General features: G+C 36.4%; 1 protein-coding gene across 1 annotated transcript in view; it reads right to left on the bottom strand.

Moving 5' to 3' along the window:
- LOC126811076 (vesicular acetylcholine transporter) overlaps positions 1-18346 on the bottom strand; it is a 97955-nt gene that overhangs the window by 38032 nt on the left and 41577 nt on the right. Inside the window, exon 2 of the mRNA XM_050536547.2 lies at positions 1004-1138. Within this exon, the coding sequence (XP_050392504.1) occupies positions 1004-1054 (51 nt within the window). The 5' untranslated portion in view covers positions 1055-1138. The remainder of the gene's footprint in view (positions 1-1003; positions 1139-18346) is intronic.

The raw sequence follows: 18346 nt of genomic DNA, 5'->3' as shown, positions 1-18346 counted from the left end.
GTGAGCAAGCAGCTCAATACTCATGTGTTAGCAGATATAAATCAATGTAGACTTGCTAAAGCGACAGAAAGATCTCGTGTACGAGGGAAGTTATGCATACGCTTCCTAGCGAACATACATTTGTTGTACCTTTATTGTGCTATATTTGAATACGTTTAGAACAATAATGTTTTTTGTACAGTTGATTGAATATTGTCTTTATGTTCGTATTTATTATTAAAAACGCCTATATTCATACATTATATTTGATTGTATTCCGTGGGGGATTATGCGACTGGTTGGAATGTCTCGTGAAATAGCTACATAGTAGATACGAGAGAGAGAAATGGGGTTTAACGTCCACTCGACACAAACTAGGTCATTTCGGGACTAACATATGGTTTAATTTTATTTCAATAATTCGCTTGCGCGTAGGGGTCTTTAGCAGTGGGAGGAAACCGGAGGACCCGGAGAAAACCCACGAGGTTGGACAGGCGACCCTACTCCTTGTCACGTACAACCGGAGATTCGATACCACACCAGTCGACTCAATGACAGACTTTATGATACAGCGCGCGCACGTTAACCATTCAGCCATCCAACCCCCCTACATAGTAGATAAGTTAAATCATTAAAATCAATAACAAACATAGACACCAGACTAGAATCTGATGCATTAAATTTTATAACTTCGGTTGTGATAAAATTATATTGTATTTTTCGTAAGAATGATCAGGGCGCGTGATAGTCGATCGAGCGGTCTTGGCACGGGTTCCAATCCCGTCCTTTACATGTTAGCGAAACTGACAATGAAAGTACCTAGTCGGTGGGATGGTTCGAAAAACCAAGGTTTACCCGTGTACTCTTCATCTAATTCCAACTGTCAAGGGTTCCTTTAAGTGCACGCCAACGAGAAGGACTAGATGTTGTTCCTGTTTGCGATAACAAATAATTATGACTAAGAACGTCATCTCACTAACATTGGAAACTCATAATTCTACAGTAGTTTTAATGTGCTCCATACCTTTTGTAATATGTCAGCTGATCCATTTATTTGACCGGAATTGCCTGCCATTTTGAATTTTAACCTTGAATATCTTCTTAATTCTTCTTGTAACTGAATCCCCCTTCCCCTCAATATACACTTAAAAACCTTCACCTGTAATGTTTCAAACGTTAGATAATATTAGCTATAACATAGGTCGTGGATATGACGACGACATGACGATGATGATGATGATGATGATGATTTAAGCATGTCGAATAATATATTAATTTCAAATAAGATAACTCGCTATATGGAATATATCCAAACTCATATCTATGATTACCACCTTCCTTTCCAATTTCTTTACAAAATATATCTCTCTATTGGATAGAATCGATATTGCTCGATTGTCTACCCATAAACAAAGCTTTAGTGTTCCGAAATTTTGATATCATCCGATACTTACGCTTTCGAGAACACCTAATGCGATGCGCTTTTCAACAGTTTACATATATTTGTTGTAAAGTTGTATCATATTAGTCCTTTAATCTCAGTTGTTTATCCTCTAATAATAGTGAGTGAGCAAAAGTTGATAAATCAATAATAATAATAATAATACTATGGAATGTTTTCAAAGGGACAACTGGCTAAAAAAATAGCAAATGTATCCAACCGGGCAAGTTAAAAAGTGTGCTACTTTAAAATACCCAGACCTCTAAATCAGCTAGAATATCCGGCTTTCCGACCATAAAAACAATTTTTCAGCCAGGTTTACTAATAAAATTTCTATTTCATTTGAGTTTATGGGTTGATTTGTTTTGTGGGATGACAATCTGACTTAGTTCAATGCACCGATCTATATATAAAGCCAATTCTGTAATACAATCAACTTCTTGGTCCTGAGTTCATAAAGTAAGTCAAAATTGAAACTAAAATTAGTAAACAAGTCGTCTTCTGCTTATCTTTCGAAACGAAAACTTAACCAGTATTAAAAACACGGTAGATCAACTCAATTCAATATCTTATTTATTCTTTAAAGAACAAGGCACTGTACATTTCATTTCAAAGATAACCTCCAGTATTGTTCATGGCATTGACGTTTCAAAGAAACCAAAACAAAAATGTAATACATACATCCTTAACGGTCATTGTGCAGCAACCCCCCCCCCCCCCCAACACACACACACACATGTGTTTGCTATTTTACCCACACGTTGTTACATATGTTTCTAGAAATCAATTTCTCCCACAATTTTAGTCCCGCAATGACCTAGTTTGTGCCGAACGGGATTTAAACTCCAGTTATCTATTTTACCAAGTTTTGAAGTTCTGTTGTTGCAAACTAAATGAACCTGGTTTCATTTATCATTATGAGCCTAACCACCCTTTATTGAAAGTGATGTAATTTATCAACAATGAACATTCTTTTGTTTTCTTCAAAATCAATAATCGTGGTATGTAGTATGAAACTTTAACATACGATATAAGACAGTAGGTGAGGTCGTTTTCTATTGTTTGGATCATCAACTTACCTAAATTTCTGGCTGGATGGCCGAATGGTCTAATATAAGCGCTGTGGGTGATAAGGCCTATTATCTTTCGTGGGTTCCATGTCACACATATCTGTGGAAGGGCATAGTGTTACATGCTTAAATTCGGGAAAGGGAATTTGGATACCTGTCTTAATTCGAATTCTTCCTATCTAAAGTATCTATCACTGTTTTAGTGATAGATAATGAGTATACATCATTTTTTACTAGCTTGATACCCTTTTCCAAGCGAGAGGACTGCACTGTTCCTACATGCGAAAACATGCAATACTTTCCCAAAGTATGCAATATTTAAGGGCATACAATGTATCCACTACACTGGTTTGATAAAATAAGTCTTTGTAAAATCGAAATAAAATTCAATAAACATATGGATATTTTGAAATGAAATGAAATGAAATGAAATGAAATGAAATGAAATGAAATGGGGTTTAACGTCCTACTGTTCTGCTCCTATACTGGGCTAATGAAGACGGGCATACGCCATACAGTGTGCTATGAGGGAAATTTTGCCCGGACAGCGGCACTATCGCCTACTCTTATATCGAATTCCAACTGCCAGGGGATCTTTTACGTGCATATATACACGGGACCTCGGTTTTTCGTCTCATCCGAAGGACTAGACAGCTGTCCTTGTCAGGCCCTCCGTTCTGCACCACTGACAAGGGGAAACCACGTCGGGAAAATCCCGATGAACTTTCTCGGGATATTTTGATTAAACAAGTGCAGTCTACGAGAACCCCATCAGTGTTAATTAGTAGATCAACTTAAAGCAAGATTAGGTGCACAGAATAATACTTATATGCAAGGTAACAGATTCACTTACCACAACAATATTGCGTCAGAGAGTAGCAAATTTGAAATCTCGACTGAATTTTACAAACCTTTCAAGACTTAAAACTACTGCCATATCGATCTTACGTAATTACTATAGTTTTATTTCCGTATGTGCATCTGATAAAACAGATCAATTGCTCTTGTTAAATCTATACATATGCTCGAGAAAAGAATATAATATCAAACCGACAAATCACCCCGCCGCATGAGCTCCCTGCTCCCCTCACCTTTAACAAATGTCCACAAATGTGATAAACTCAAAAATGTCCACGTGATCAATTTGAATTCACAATTGCAAATTATGAAACATTCATTAATTTATGTTTACCGCATATGTCTCGAATATTGTACATATGCCGGTCGCTGCTTTTACGTTTATTTAAATATAATATATAGTTATGTAATAGAGAGTGAAAGACGTACCGCTTTCGGTGTTTACTCAATAAAATGGACACATGGCCATGTGGTATAACCCTTTGTAGAGGAAGATGTTTAAATCACAGGATTTAAAATAAAGTGTAGGTTGAAATTATATAGTACACAATGTTTAATGAATATGATTATGTTTGAGTAGTTCATGTGTTACAACGCATCTGTGTATATTTCGTTTGAGTGGTTCATGTGTTACACCGCCTCTGTTTTAATGAATATTTTTTGTTGGGGTGATGCATGTATTACACCGCCTCTGTTTGGTGAATATATTTTGTTGGGGTAATTCATGTGTTACACCGCTGGCTTAGCTATCACATTATGCACGAAACAGGATATACATACTCTCTCTGCCATTCACATTTACTTTTGTATTTGTATAATGGAATTTCGTTGTCTTCTGTGGATATCAAAAACAAGGGGGTCGTTTGCATCAGATTATGTATAATGGATGATTCAAGTTCCGGCAACATTTGCCAGATGCTTTTAGGTTCTCAAAATCCTTATATCTATCGATAATCATTGGATTGCTACAAATAACCCTTCAATGGTAACAATAGTTGATTAATACCGCCTTTCTTCTTTTATCTAATAACTGATAGTAGGGTTTAATTATTACAATTATAATGGTTTTAATTAACGAAAGATGCATATGGTAATATAGCGTCCACCGACCATACGCGCCAACACAAAAGCACACAAAAAGACCTTTTTAAAAGTTCCTAGACTAGAAGATTTGTAACTTTTAAGGTTGTTGATACAATCAAAGAAATGAGGTACTTAGTTTTAAGGTTGGGTCATTAAACAGGTTGTGGAATCTCCGTGTTCATCATTAAAATCTTTGATATGGCATAAATAGACTAATACAAGCCAACAGTGAGCACCCCACACGCCCGCGCAGCAATCCCAAAAGAGTCCCCCACCTTCTTCGAAAGGCGCGTGACAAAGAAATTTTAACATACCACTTAAATAAATGTCTTTACATGAAACATACCCTGGTGTTAAGGAGTAGTAGAGTGCTCTGTTTCAAGATTGGGGAATAATGAAAAAAGCACATGGGTTCTCATCCGAACGACTAAGCGTTCTTCCGTGTCAGTCTCTCCGTCCTCTACCAATGACAAGAGGACAACAAGCTGGACAACACCGCCTCTGAACCAAGAACTCATCTAGCGCCTTACGCGTCCAGCCACACTAGCCCCCATCAATAATAGTATGCCGTGAGGCAAAACCGGAAAAGTTACGCTAAACTTTCCTCACAAATTTATCATTAAATTATTATTTCTGTATTGTAGCCATTTTTTTCCATTGAATGGCCATTTTAAAAACATTACGGTAGAAATTAATTCGAAAATAATAACCTTAATAGATGTATTTTTTGTTGTTTTTGATTTGAGGTCATCGCATGGAATAAAATAAATAGATTGTTTTGTGTAATAGTCCACTTACAATGAATGATTCAATTGTTTTATTTCTAATTTTCGTTTATTTCTCATACTTTTCCACGAAACATTTTTTTCTTTTAGGACAGTTTTCGAATTTAATGGAGAATTATAAAAAACCTCTCGATTCTCGATCAGCAATAACAAGATTGTGTAAATTTGATTAGCCCAAAAGTCATTCAAAAACATGATCAAAAGATTACCAAGTTAGTTATTTTCAGTTTCTACGATTGTGGAAATTGTCAGACCAAAACTAAAAGCCAACTTTATACAATATAAAGAATAAACTGGATTACGCTGGGCAGAAGTAATGGGCATTCTTTTGAAAGTTTATTTAGTATCCCTGTAGGAAATTGAAGGTTGTGTTAATTATAAAAACCTCGAAATACGAAATTTGATCGTTTGTGCGGCCTATGCTTTCCTTCGGGATTTTTGGACACCGTATTTTAATCGTGCTTAATGAGAGCGTAATTTTCGCGAATGTCGTATTTATCACAAAATCCGAGTGCTACATTAAATTTATCTTACACTACCCTATCTTTACTCAATAAAATATGGGTAAGATAGATTGTAACAATGGAGTGTCCATAGTATTCCACCACGAAATTATGCTGCGTTAATTGTACAATGTAAGGCGATAACAATTCATTTATGACAGAAGAGTTCATCGCCTGACAATATTTTCAACTTGAATGCATTGTTAAGGACAAGATAAGGAAAGACACCCTCACAATATAAAATATAATTAATAAAATGACATATTTATTTATGGATATGATCAATATCGTATGTCCTCGGGGGTCGTGGAATTCGGTCATGGTTGGTATCAACGCTCATGTTTAGTCGGGGCGAAATAAAGTTTAACTAAATATGAAAGTGTCAAGTCGATTGGTGAATGCATGTAATATGAACTTACTACGATTATATATTTAAATAATTCTACCTTGTCTCATTGACATCTGTCTTTTGGTCGTAAATTGGTAACAAAAGGTTTGAATTAAGATTTCCTGACAGGTATAAGGCGAAAGTCAATGATGTACTAGAATCCATAAAAGCCATAAGAGAAAATGAAAGTCACATTGTTGACACCATGAAATATAATTACGGGGCCTTAGGTCACTCAGTAGTTCAGAGCTTCCAGAACAAAACCAACTATTTAAAGATTGAACAACGTGACATCTCCTTTATTGGAACGGTTCGAGACCTTCTCAAAATCGAAAATTGCGCTCTGAATTGCCTAGAAATTACAAATCAGAACTAACATTTCCGATTCGCGCGTTTAAATAGACACCGCCCAATTAAGTTGTTACACATTTTTAAACTTTTCTTTAGCATCACACATTTCATTATATTAAGGGTAAGTGATAAGTCGTTTGACAAATGTTTAAGTTGCATGTCATATATTGTCAAGGTTACATACAATACGAACAATTATTAATATGACAATATCGTTCTATGATCACGAATAATAAAATAGTATGTCACACTGTAAAACATGGAATGTTAAATTTGCACTATAGGGCTATAAAAGTATAACCCTATTACTTGACACATGCCTAAATGGATCGATCCCGACCACGGGACCTCGTCCAACACCAGGATCGTACTCGGAGCTTCCTGTTTAGTGACCCGTGGAGGGCCTGACAAGGAACATGTTTCTGGGACAACGATTGCGAGATTTACAACATCTAACCATTGCTAGATTAGTCTGATGTTCCCGAACTTTTAGGTACGCTATCGCCCTATACCGCAGACACGTGAACAATGACATTATCCAATCAGAGGTCGTGATACAAACACATAAAGGAATAGATACGTTTACAGTCGTTGTAAGCTTTTTTTAGTTGAAAAACACATGAAAAACGCAAACTTAATAGCTTAATCGAATAACAGAAAAGTAAATTTAAAAGGTTTTGAACTTTAAAGAGTCCCTTACAGTTGGCATTCGAAATAAGAGTAGACCGTGGTGCTGCTGTACGGGCTGAATTCCAGTCATAGCACACTGCATGGCGTATGGTACAGTGCAGAAAAAAGTAAGACGCTAAACCCCATTTCATTTCAGTTAGTGAACCAGTGCCTTAGTCACACAGCCATAATTCATGAAGCATAATAATAAACTGAGAATCAAGATGGACACAATTATTCCTACTTCGTCACCCACGATGTAAGGACCGAATTTATTTATAGTCTTTCTCTCTCTTTCTGCCAGGTGTCGGTGAATATTCATGAGTTTGAGGCGGAGGGATTCGAGAGTTAAGAGATTGGTAAGGTTGAAATGTAGAGCAGACAGATGCATGTTTAGTTGTGTGCCATTTCCAGTTTGTGCATCTCAAGTTTTTCATATTGCTCCATCTGTGGTAGAAAGCGTTCATTAACATTAAAGTCAATAGGGACATAATTGATGATCTGTGGACAGATGAACCTCCAGCTATATGAAACTGCCACATGACATTTTTCACAGATAAGAGCAGTGACAAGTGGTATCAGATGTTCCGGAAAGAGTAAGCCTACGTGTATCGTGCACGGCACCCATCAACTTGCGTCAAAAAAATATAGAATATAAAGGGTAATTTGAGAATAAGTATAAATGCATGCAGAGTTTCATGTGGATAATTATGTCATGAATGTAAATTGCAAATTTATTCCTAAACAAACTTGGTACTTTACCAAAAAACGGTATCTAATCATTTATTTATTTTCTAACTGCTTGAATACAAGACGCACCTGTTTGCTATTGATTTTAATAGTTAATAAGTGATTATTGATCTATGGTTGATTGATTGTTGTATTGATCAGTGAGGTGACATCGTCAACAATCAACGTGTATTGTTTATCTCCCGTCTTTAAACTAGTCTTTATTGATATCCAATATGTTAACTATGTACCACACCTTGGATTACCATGGTGTAACGACAGCAACAGGTATCGGGCCAGACGCCACCATTATCAGGATTCAACAATAAAATTTAAAAAAAGAATACTCTGGCATGTGGGCGTTGACCCCGATGTTATCTTCTATGTCTACCTAGTAGCTTCTACTTCTGGGATACAAGTCCAAACATTCGCTCTAGATGAGTATAAGGCTATGCGTAGTGAATGGTGTGGTGTACGAAGCAGGATATGTTTACGATAATACACGATACCACTTTACATAGATCCATTAGTTCTGTTGTACTGGAATGGCGACTCTGTCGGTGGCATTTTGCTCCGAGGATTCCACCTACCTAGATTAAAATCCAAGTCTAAATCATTGCTCTAGTTGGCTGAAAGCTGCTCTAGTTGGCTGAAAGCCACGACGGGTGTAGTACACGTGGTAGGGTATTCTTACTATTTCTAAAACACACGATACATCTAACAAATGTGGCTTGTAAGTTGTAATATTACGTTCCTTTTCAGTCACCATGCAATAAGTCTGAATTTAATTATTTGTCCTTTTAGGTGTCATGACGTTAGCACTCTTTTTTAAATGCACATCTAAATTAAACCGATATTGAAACATCTATATCGTAAACGATACATATCAATGATATATATTCTTTGGCCAATCAATGGTATTCCCCCACCTCCACTCCGTTAATAAATTTAAATCTTTGTACAGATTTGAACAAATATATCCCTAAAGATTTATATGGTGGCTAAAAGCGTACATTTAGATTGTCATGTTAAGTCACGTAAGAATCGCCGTTAAGTCAGCACGACGAAAAAGGCGACTCTCGAGTATCTAGAAACACGGCGATCTTTATGGACACTTTCAGCCACCATAGATTTAGCGAAATTCCACAATATTCTGAAAATAAAACTTATTTCAGATGCTGATATCCATTTCAGCAATCAAATGGATATCATCAAATATTTTAATCTGATTGATTCATGTTTCACTACAACTTTACAAGTATTTAACGGACTTAACGATGTATTTAACGTACTTATCGATGTTCTTCAGTACAACAATAGGTGTTGTCTCAAATGAAGTGTTAACAATTATCTGGCATTAGAAGAAATCCTGCTAGTTTTCTATACCTAAGCTGTTTATTATTTTACGCATAATTGGTTCTAAGTGTAGTAATCTATAAAATCACCCATCCATGCCTCCTACATGTAAATCACAGGAAAATCAGAACTTTTGATTGATAAATATTTGAATGGAAGATATCTTTTGAATGAAAATGGCGTTAATCTGATCATGGTCTTACATGTTAACTGTATGTGGCTAGTTCTGGAGGCCATTTATAAATCTGTACTACAAGGACTGCTTAATATGCATATACTAACATTATGGAATCAGTATCACAACAAGAATTTATTTTTTGCAAAATCCTAACAAAAATTATTACCAGAACTTCAGAAAAAATCACAAATAAAATATAGCCTTTCAGAAAGAGTAGGGATTATTTCTATTTGATATTTTAGTTGTAGGAAATGTGACTGGATTTGTCAGGAGTGGCCTACATAACTAAATATTACCATATACTTGTCTCAAAATGACCAAAGTGTACGTTTACGAGACGACATTAAATCCGATTTCATTCCGTTCTTTAACTATGGGCGAAGTAGATATGAAATTGTAGTGGCACTATGATTATGGACTGATGGAAGTGAAGTTGAAGTGACACTATGATTATTGACGGCGATGTGGTGTCACTATGACTATGGACGGGGATGTGGTGTTACTTTAAAGGGGCATGTTCGTGGCATACGCGTGTGTCCTTAAATTAAAATAGAAGAGAGAGTTTAAGTTCCAATATTGTATTGTGTCAAAGCATAATAAAATACAAAATCAATACAATGTACAATTTTAAGTCAATAGATTTACACATGAACTATGAGTTATAAAAGGATGGGGGGGGGGGAGGGGGTGCTAACTCACTTGGCTGTGCAGAGGCACTATTTGTAAATTGCACGTTAGGTGTGTAATTGTAGGAGGCGACACTGTTCCTGATAGGCGGCGTAGCTGACGATTTGCCATTTAGGCGTAAATTAGTTAATTATTTGCTTGTTTGATTTAGCTCTTAAAGCTTACGTACATATGCAATTTACGCTCATATTATGAAAAATAAATATGATTTAGCGCGCATATTAAAGTGCAGCCAACAATTTTCAGCTCAAACTGAACTTTGACTAACGAATTATATTTTATGAACCATGTGCTGCCATGGTTAGTAAGCAATGATAACATATAGTAAAAAAAGGTTAACGAATATTTACACGTGAAATAAAAATAGAACTATGACTGTCCAATATGTATTAGTAGCCTTTGCTTAAATAAATCAATAATTAAACCAATCAAAACTTATAAACATTTAAGATACATAATGCAAGAGAAATTACATATACAAGAAATAATGTTAAAAACACTTATATTGATATACTACTTCTGAATTAATTAACATGCTACGTTTCGATACACATACAGATATCGATATCAAGCATATAATGTGGTGCAAAATATAGATAACAAGATGGGAGAAGTAATAATATGGATAAACAATTACAAATGATTAACAAGATGAAAGACTGCAATGTATTGATAACAATTAGAAACGGGGTGAATTTAGCAGATCAAACTAATAATTGTAAGAGATTAACGAGATGAGAGATAGCAATATATAGATAACAAATTAAACACTAATTAGCAGATGAGGGGGGGGGGGGGGTAACAGCGCAGGCAAGAAATCGAAAAGTAGGGGAAGGAAACCATATACTGATTAAAAATAAACACACACACATTAATAAGGGAGACACTGTCCCGAGTCTCTGTTTAATTTTGGCTTATGTTTTTGAATTTCTAGCTCTTCTCGTAGAATTCTATTTTACCATGTTGATAAATTTCTGGCTAGTATTTCTGTATTCTCCCATTTGATTTTATGCTTTGGGTTTTGGTAGATGTGCTCTGCTATTGCTGACTTGCTATGTTCTTGTTTCCTAACTGCCGTGTGATGCTCTTTTGTTCTCACTGAAATCGTCGGGATGTTTCGCCAGTATACGCCCAACTACACTCACAATTTACCTTGTATACAACACCTTTTGGATCTTCTCTTGGTTTTTGTATCCTACCATCAGCTTTAAGTGTTTTTAATTTGTGAAATCTAATTCTATATGGCTTATAAGGTTTAAGAATAGGAGAATAAAATCATGTAAGAATAAAATACTGTATTGTGAAGACGTTGAGTGTGTGAGTTAATTGTATTTTACGTCCGCTTCCACCGCGGTGACATCGGAGACAATAACATGTTATGTATACACGGTGCAATATTTTACAATGTGATTAGTGAAAAGAAGATTAAAGAATTATTAGATATTTATATTTATATATATGTACAGAAGACAGTAAAGACGTTGAGTCTTACATTCGTATTTAAAGGCAGATTAAGGATTAACTCATCGATTAGTCAGTGGCCTGTGAATATCTCTTTTCTTAAATTATAGTTAAAACCGTTTTCAGAAGCTTACAAACTATGAGTATTATATTTAAATGGCAAAGAAGCAGTATTTATACGTGTGTTATACAAAGAAAGATGTCAATCGAAGTATAAAACTGATAAAGAATTACATATATTGTATAGACCTTTCATTAGATTCCTAGATAGGGAATGTTTCTAGAAACTAGTCGCAGAAAATTTAAACATCTTGAAGCTCAAAATATTGATCGATATTCGGTATGAAAGGAAATGTCTATAGTGATATATGAAAGTTCTCTAGTTGAGCGCTGTACCACTTAACAGAAGAGAATATAGTTCGTAGCGCCCTCTCTCTATAGATCAAATAGACAGCTAGTAGCGTCCCCTGTCTTTATATGGAGTAGACATATATCACTTTAACTATTGATACAACCAGAATTCTGGACCATAAAAGACCAGCAGAAACAAATTGAATTCTATCGATTCTCAGTTTATCATTTCTGTCTATGATTATAATTCCTGCTTCTTGGTGTGTCCGGTGTCATTTGCTTAATTTACGGGTCAATTCTTCAGTGAAAGAAGACAGTTTTCTTGTAGAACTACACATCAGGGAGCCCCCAAACCTACGCAGGCAAAACAAATTTCAACGTCAATTTTACAAAAGATCTCATACATTATTAAGTTAAAAAGAAACGACCGGTGAGCGTGAATTTATCTCTTCTTTATAGCAGACGCTAAGGATTGGAATAATGTCATGATTTTAAAAAAAATGCAATATTATTCCTTTTGTATTGTAGATGGTGACGCTAGTGATACAAAAATAGTTCCAATAATATCACATATTATAACTGACATATTTGTTCTCGTGGGCTTTCCCACAACACACGGTGAGCTCGGAGCACGTGTGAATTAATGACAAGTTTTCATTTGCAGGGTTCATGTGGCCAAAATGGTTTATCGTACTTAATGTATTCTTTTTTGACTAGTCAGTTTGCTCTAAAGTTATTTAAAACTCACCCTAAGACCATATATACGTCACTTGGATGGTCTAATGTGTGCGATTTAGATCATAAGGTCTGTCATTGAGTCAGCTTGCTCGCTTTCGATTCCCAGCTTGTACATGGCCTGATTTAGTTTCAGTTGGAGGTATTAAGTGATCTCCACATTAAACACGGAGATATGCAGGAAAATGGAGATTTCAACATTTTCCCGATTCAGAGTTACATAACCCAAAGCATCAAACCAGAAGCGTGCCCAGAGAGAAGGTCTGGCGGTCCGGACCTCCCCTGCTCGCGCAGAGCATATAAGTTCGATCCAAGAAACGTGCGAAATATTACCATCGCCTTGGCCTCACCCAGTCTAATCCTATTACCAAACGGAGCAGACATAATGTCTCAGAATTTTTGATATATAGTTTTTATTAGAGGTAACCAGTGTATGTTAATAACAGGCTAATTGCCCACACATAAACATAAACAGTTCATATGGGCAGCTTACCAGACGGCCCCATTTCACTCGCAAAGAGATACACTGTCAAAAGTGAAAATGGACGTTTTTGATTTTTGTCTTAATAATGAGTAATTGCTCCACCAATCCTCAGACATTCAGCAATTCGTCGTGCCATTGTCATAATCAACCGCCCAATCACGATTTGGGGCAATCTGACCCACTCCTCTTGCAGTGCCACGGCCAATTCTTGCAGTGTTGTCGGTTGACGTTGACGAACACGTCTCCCGATCATGTTCTAGACATGCTCTATAGGTGAAAGGTCAGGACTCATGGCTGGCCAAGGCATATGGACAGTATGGTGACGCTGGAGGTAGTCATTCACGACACGAGCATTCTTATCTTGAAAGATGAAACGCGCGTTGAGCAAATGGCAGAACTAACGGTGCCAGGATGTGGTCACAGTAGTACACACCAGTGAACCCTTCCTTGTACAATATGCAAGTCCGTTCTGCCTGTCATGGTGATTCCTGCCCACATCATAACAGACCCACGCCCGAATCTGTCATGCTGTCTGACGTTAACGTTGGCATGACGCTCATTTACACGCCTCCAAACGCGAGCACGCCTATCGGTGAAATCCAGAGTAAATCTGGAGTCATCTGAAAACATTACACGCGCCCATCCACGATAACCCCAATTTCTACGCTGCCTACACCATTGATGCCTGTTTGCCATGTGCTGGCGAGTTAATGGAGGCACAGCACACGGTCGCCGCGTATGCAAATGGGCTGCATGTAGCCGATTTCTAATCGTTTGGGGTGTAACTCGAATTCCTATAACTTGGTATAAGTTTACAGAAAGCTGGTTGGGCGTTAGTCCTCGGTTTCGCAGGACCTGTGTACGAATGTATCGATCCTTGGCTAGTGTAGTGCCTTCAGGACGACCTGAACGAGGTCTATCATCAGCATTGTGTGTTTGTTGGTACCGGTTCCACAGTCTGCTGATCACAGAGTGTGGCACATTAAGCATGTTGGCTACTGCTCGCTGTGTAGAACCAATCTGGAGCATGCCAATAGTACGTAGACGTTCATCATGTTGAAGACGTCCCATTGCAAATTAAAAGTAATACACTAAAGCAAAGATACGCTAAACAGTAAATCTTATGCAAGAACCGATAGGAAAGCAAACATGGATAGGATAAATCAGCACGCGGCAGTTTTCGTCAACTCTTTCTTGAAGAGTCAAATTTGACAATGAACCACTCCCACGTGTATGGCGCTATTGCGTGTCGCAAGTGCGGCTCAGTGGTTCTGTTGGGGCGATAAGTTCTTCATCTGTGAACATACTCTCAAAGCATGTCAAGTGTCAAGGACTATTTATCATATCACAACCTGAATAGGTGTTTGCATTTCAATATCCCCTACTTTTTTTGAAGAGTATTTAATAAAATTCGCGGGAAACCCCCTTCCGCTCAAATTCCTGGTCGCGCCCCTACAAACTTCTTTTATCCTTATGGTTTTGTTAACATTCTTTAAACTTAAGTTGGATCTTCATTAATGATTCCAGAATAGAAGAATGCAATGAAGCATAATCAGGTGTGAAAATACTATGATAGTGTATTTAACAACACCAGCGTACAATACTAACTCATATGTACTTGTGAACATTTATAAAGTGTGCATTTAAGATATTCCAAAAGTTTCTTTACTTATATGTTCGACTAGAACTAATGTTTTATCCAAAATCCTAATATCTGTTTCTAATAGCTTTTAATTGGAATGTAAATAAAGGCAACCGTTTGCGCATCCCGTTACATAATAAAATTAAGTTTTAATGCATCTGTTTACTGAGTTCAAACCCATTAATATAAATTCATTAGGATGTTTTAACAGGAGCTGTGAATCTGTTATTCACAACACTATTACTTTTTAATCATTATGTATATATTATACGGTTACTTTTGACTCACAAAAGATCTTGCATAACATAACCCTTTTTAAAATCAAATAAAAAAAATGTCAAATCGAAATATCCCGGATTTAGCCAGTACGACGATTTCTATATTCACAATGAAACAGGCGACCAAAGCAATTTAATAATTTTGTGGATTCCGGGAATGTGACTGGGAAAAGCGCATCGTGCGTCGGTCTTAGGCGTTGAGATAAAACATGAATTTTACGCTAATATGGACCTGGAGAAAACGACGGAAGTATTATAAACATTATATCAAGGAATATAGATGTCGTATTTGTAAATATTACCGGGGACAAGTTGGGTCTGGTTTTGTGCATATTTGATTGACACCCCCACGCACTGCACGACCTGTCTAATATTAATAGTCTCTTATTAGCCCTGGTCATGATCAGCGCGTATTTAACATGTGGACTTAACTCCGTGGTCTTAGCATTGGTGGACGAATTGTCGGTCTAACTTAAAATTAGCTCTACTTTTCAGCACCAACAATACTTACGCCAAACAGTGTGTTATGGGGAACTGTCAAGCGTTCTTTTACGTGCTGGCCAAGGTGTGTGTACACGGGTAACTCGCCTTTTCGTCCCACCCAAACAAATGGACCCAGTTCCTTGCCTGATTCCCCATCCTGCACAATTGAATTAATAAAAACGGCATTAGATAATCCCGGCGAATGTTTTTGGTCAACTCCGGGATCGAACCCCAACCCCCTGCTTACTGAGTGGGTGCCTTACTCACTGAGTCACCGCTGCTCAATATATATATATATATAGATTACTCACGACGTATTCCTTTTTAGAATAGATACAATGTTTGAAAGTTTTTTTCCCATAAAAGAAGATCGTGATTGTTTGATCTGTGATCCTAAATTACGACTGCAACCACAGATCTTAGAATTAGCTCCAGTATTCAACTTTGTCAGTTTTAGTTTTATAACATTTTTTGTTCAAAATGTCTGCAAGAATTTGTTGGCCTAGCTGAAAAGAAATTGGTAAATCTAGCAGAAGAGGGAATATTTTCCACTGGCTGCCATATCGTGAGTAGAATTCATTCAAACCTATAACGCAATGAAGGAGCAGCCATGCTTTAAAATAACCTTAAACACCATCCGCGTTGCGGGGTAAAAGCAATTACGTTCACTGATTGGACAAAATTGCCCGTTAAACGAGTGACTTGTAACACAACGCGCCAATTTTATCAAACAGCCACGACTGAAAGTGAACAATATAACAAATTCACATCAAGCAATCTGTTTTTTTATGTTTTAAATTAACGTCTCACGGCTATAAATTTACAAACATTAGATTTACGAATGCAAGCGTTTGAATTCTCGGTGCGAATTATTGATATGTATAGTTTCTATACGCTTTAATTTTGTCTTTAATAGATTCAACCAATTGCCACAGCTAATTCAGTTTTTGTTTTATTAAATACAATTGTTAACATTTGCTTCTCCAAAAAATCGATTTCCGTTTTGAAAGAAAGTTTGTCACGAACACTTTGCTCGGGGATAAAGAAATATTCATTTTGCATAGGGATAGGAAAATAAGTCATTTTGCAATCAGCTAAGCATTATTATTTTGCAATACATGTGCGCACACAATGGGAGTGGGGTTAGTTTTTTTTATAAGCATTTTGATGGGATGTGGCTAATAATTAAATGTCCATGAACATGAACTCCTTTATATCAAACAGAACTAATGCTGTCTTTCCATTTCGACGATTTTAGTCGAAAAAACTAAGTATACTTTGAGAATTTCTAATAGTATTTATTCCGCTTCAGTTTTCATATGTAATGAAATTGAAAATGCTTATTTAGTCTCTGTGTGCATGAACCTGGTTAGAATCGAATAACAAAAGAGTACACAAATCTTTCAAAATGGCGGACATGCAGGATAGAAATCTATTCTCAAAGTAATATAATAGTTATCTGTGTAAAGAATGTCATAATAGTTCAATGATTGTGTGGTAAAAAATGTGATTGCATTATAAATTGAACCCATTTAGTTTACGTATATGTCTGTATATATCTAACCCAAATACAACAATAAACACGTCAATATTATTCCACGAAATTTTCATGTAGGCTTACTATTTCACGGAGAATATAAACAAGTCGGTTAATATACAGGTTCATATAATCAAAACCCACTTCAAAAACCTATTCTTATTTTTAGTTAATAAAGGGTTTGTCAGGTTGTTCGATGAATCAGTTCCTTCAATCCATTGACACCGGCTGTCATATAGTCTTAATATCGGCGTGTGCCAGAAACATATTGGTGTCAATAAGTGCGGAAGGTAATATTTCTTCATTTAAGTGTTATAAAATTTAAATTAAGTTAATCAAGTAATTAAGATAATCGTCTGATATTAAAAAACACGAGAAAGGATATAACGACACAGAAACACAATCAAACTGACAGATGTGACGTCATGTAATTTACGACAATCAGAACCTACAAACGGTATTCATAAGACTGGTTGAAAAAATTATTAGGAATAAAATGCTGCTGTCTGTTCCACGGTGATTAAATTGAATTTGGTTGCCATTAAGACTTTCGTTCGTTGTGTTTACACTCCACACTGACGGTTAAGTCATAATAGAAAGTTTATCATTTCTAAACACAAGACCCATGATCGATTGTCGTCATTCTCACCTCATTCATTCATCAAGCATTTTCTTTTCAAAATTAATGAGAAAATTGCTGGCGAAGGGAATCAATATGGGCTCGTCTAGTAATTACATACCATAATAACACTATCTTAACGTTAATTGGCAGGTCACGTGACATGATTACAGGTGCTCTTTGATCGAAGTTGCAAGCGACCGGTAATGATATCTGATGGTCAACAAGATGAACAGTTTCCGGACAGTTCCGTTAGATGAACGTCAACCTCACCTGCTTCTTGAGACAGTAAACACATCCATCTTTCCTAATAACGTCAAGAATGACGGAAGTTTGTACTGATATATTTATATTAGATCCATCTAAAGTTCATTTTCTAAAGAACAATAAAATATGGACTGATCAACGAAAATTGGTATCAGGTGTTCTAATATTCATATCGACACCCGCTACTACATGAAGCAAGTGTGGACTTGAACTTGGATTTCGCAAAAGCAATCTGTGGACAACCACAACAACAGAGTAACACGGAGCGTTATTATGTATAAAATTACAACAACTATATTATTGTAACTGTATGATGTAACATTCTGTATTGTATCTGTAGCATGTAATATTCTGTATCTAATCCATAAATATTAAACAACGGTTTCCACGCGTTTGCAATGATCATTGGAAT

The sequence above is a fragment of the Patella vulgata genome, chromosome 2 (assembly GCF_932274485.2).
Source record: "Patella vulgata chromosome 2, xgPatVulg1.2, whole genome shotgun sequence".
Taxonomy (NCBI): Eukaryota; Metazoa; Mollusca; class Gastropoda; family Patellidae; genus Patella; species Patella vulgata.
This window is presented reverse-complemented; position numbering and strand designations above follow the sequence as displayed.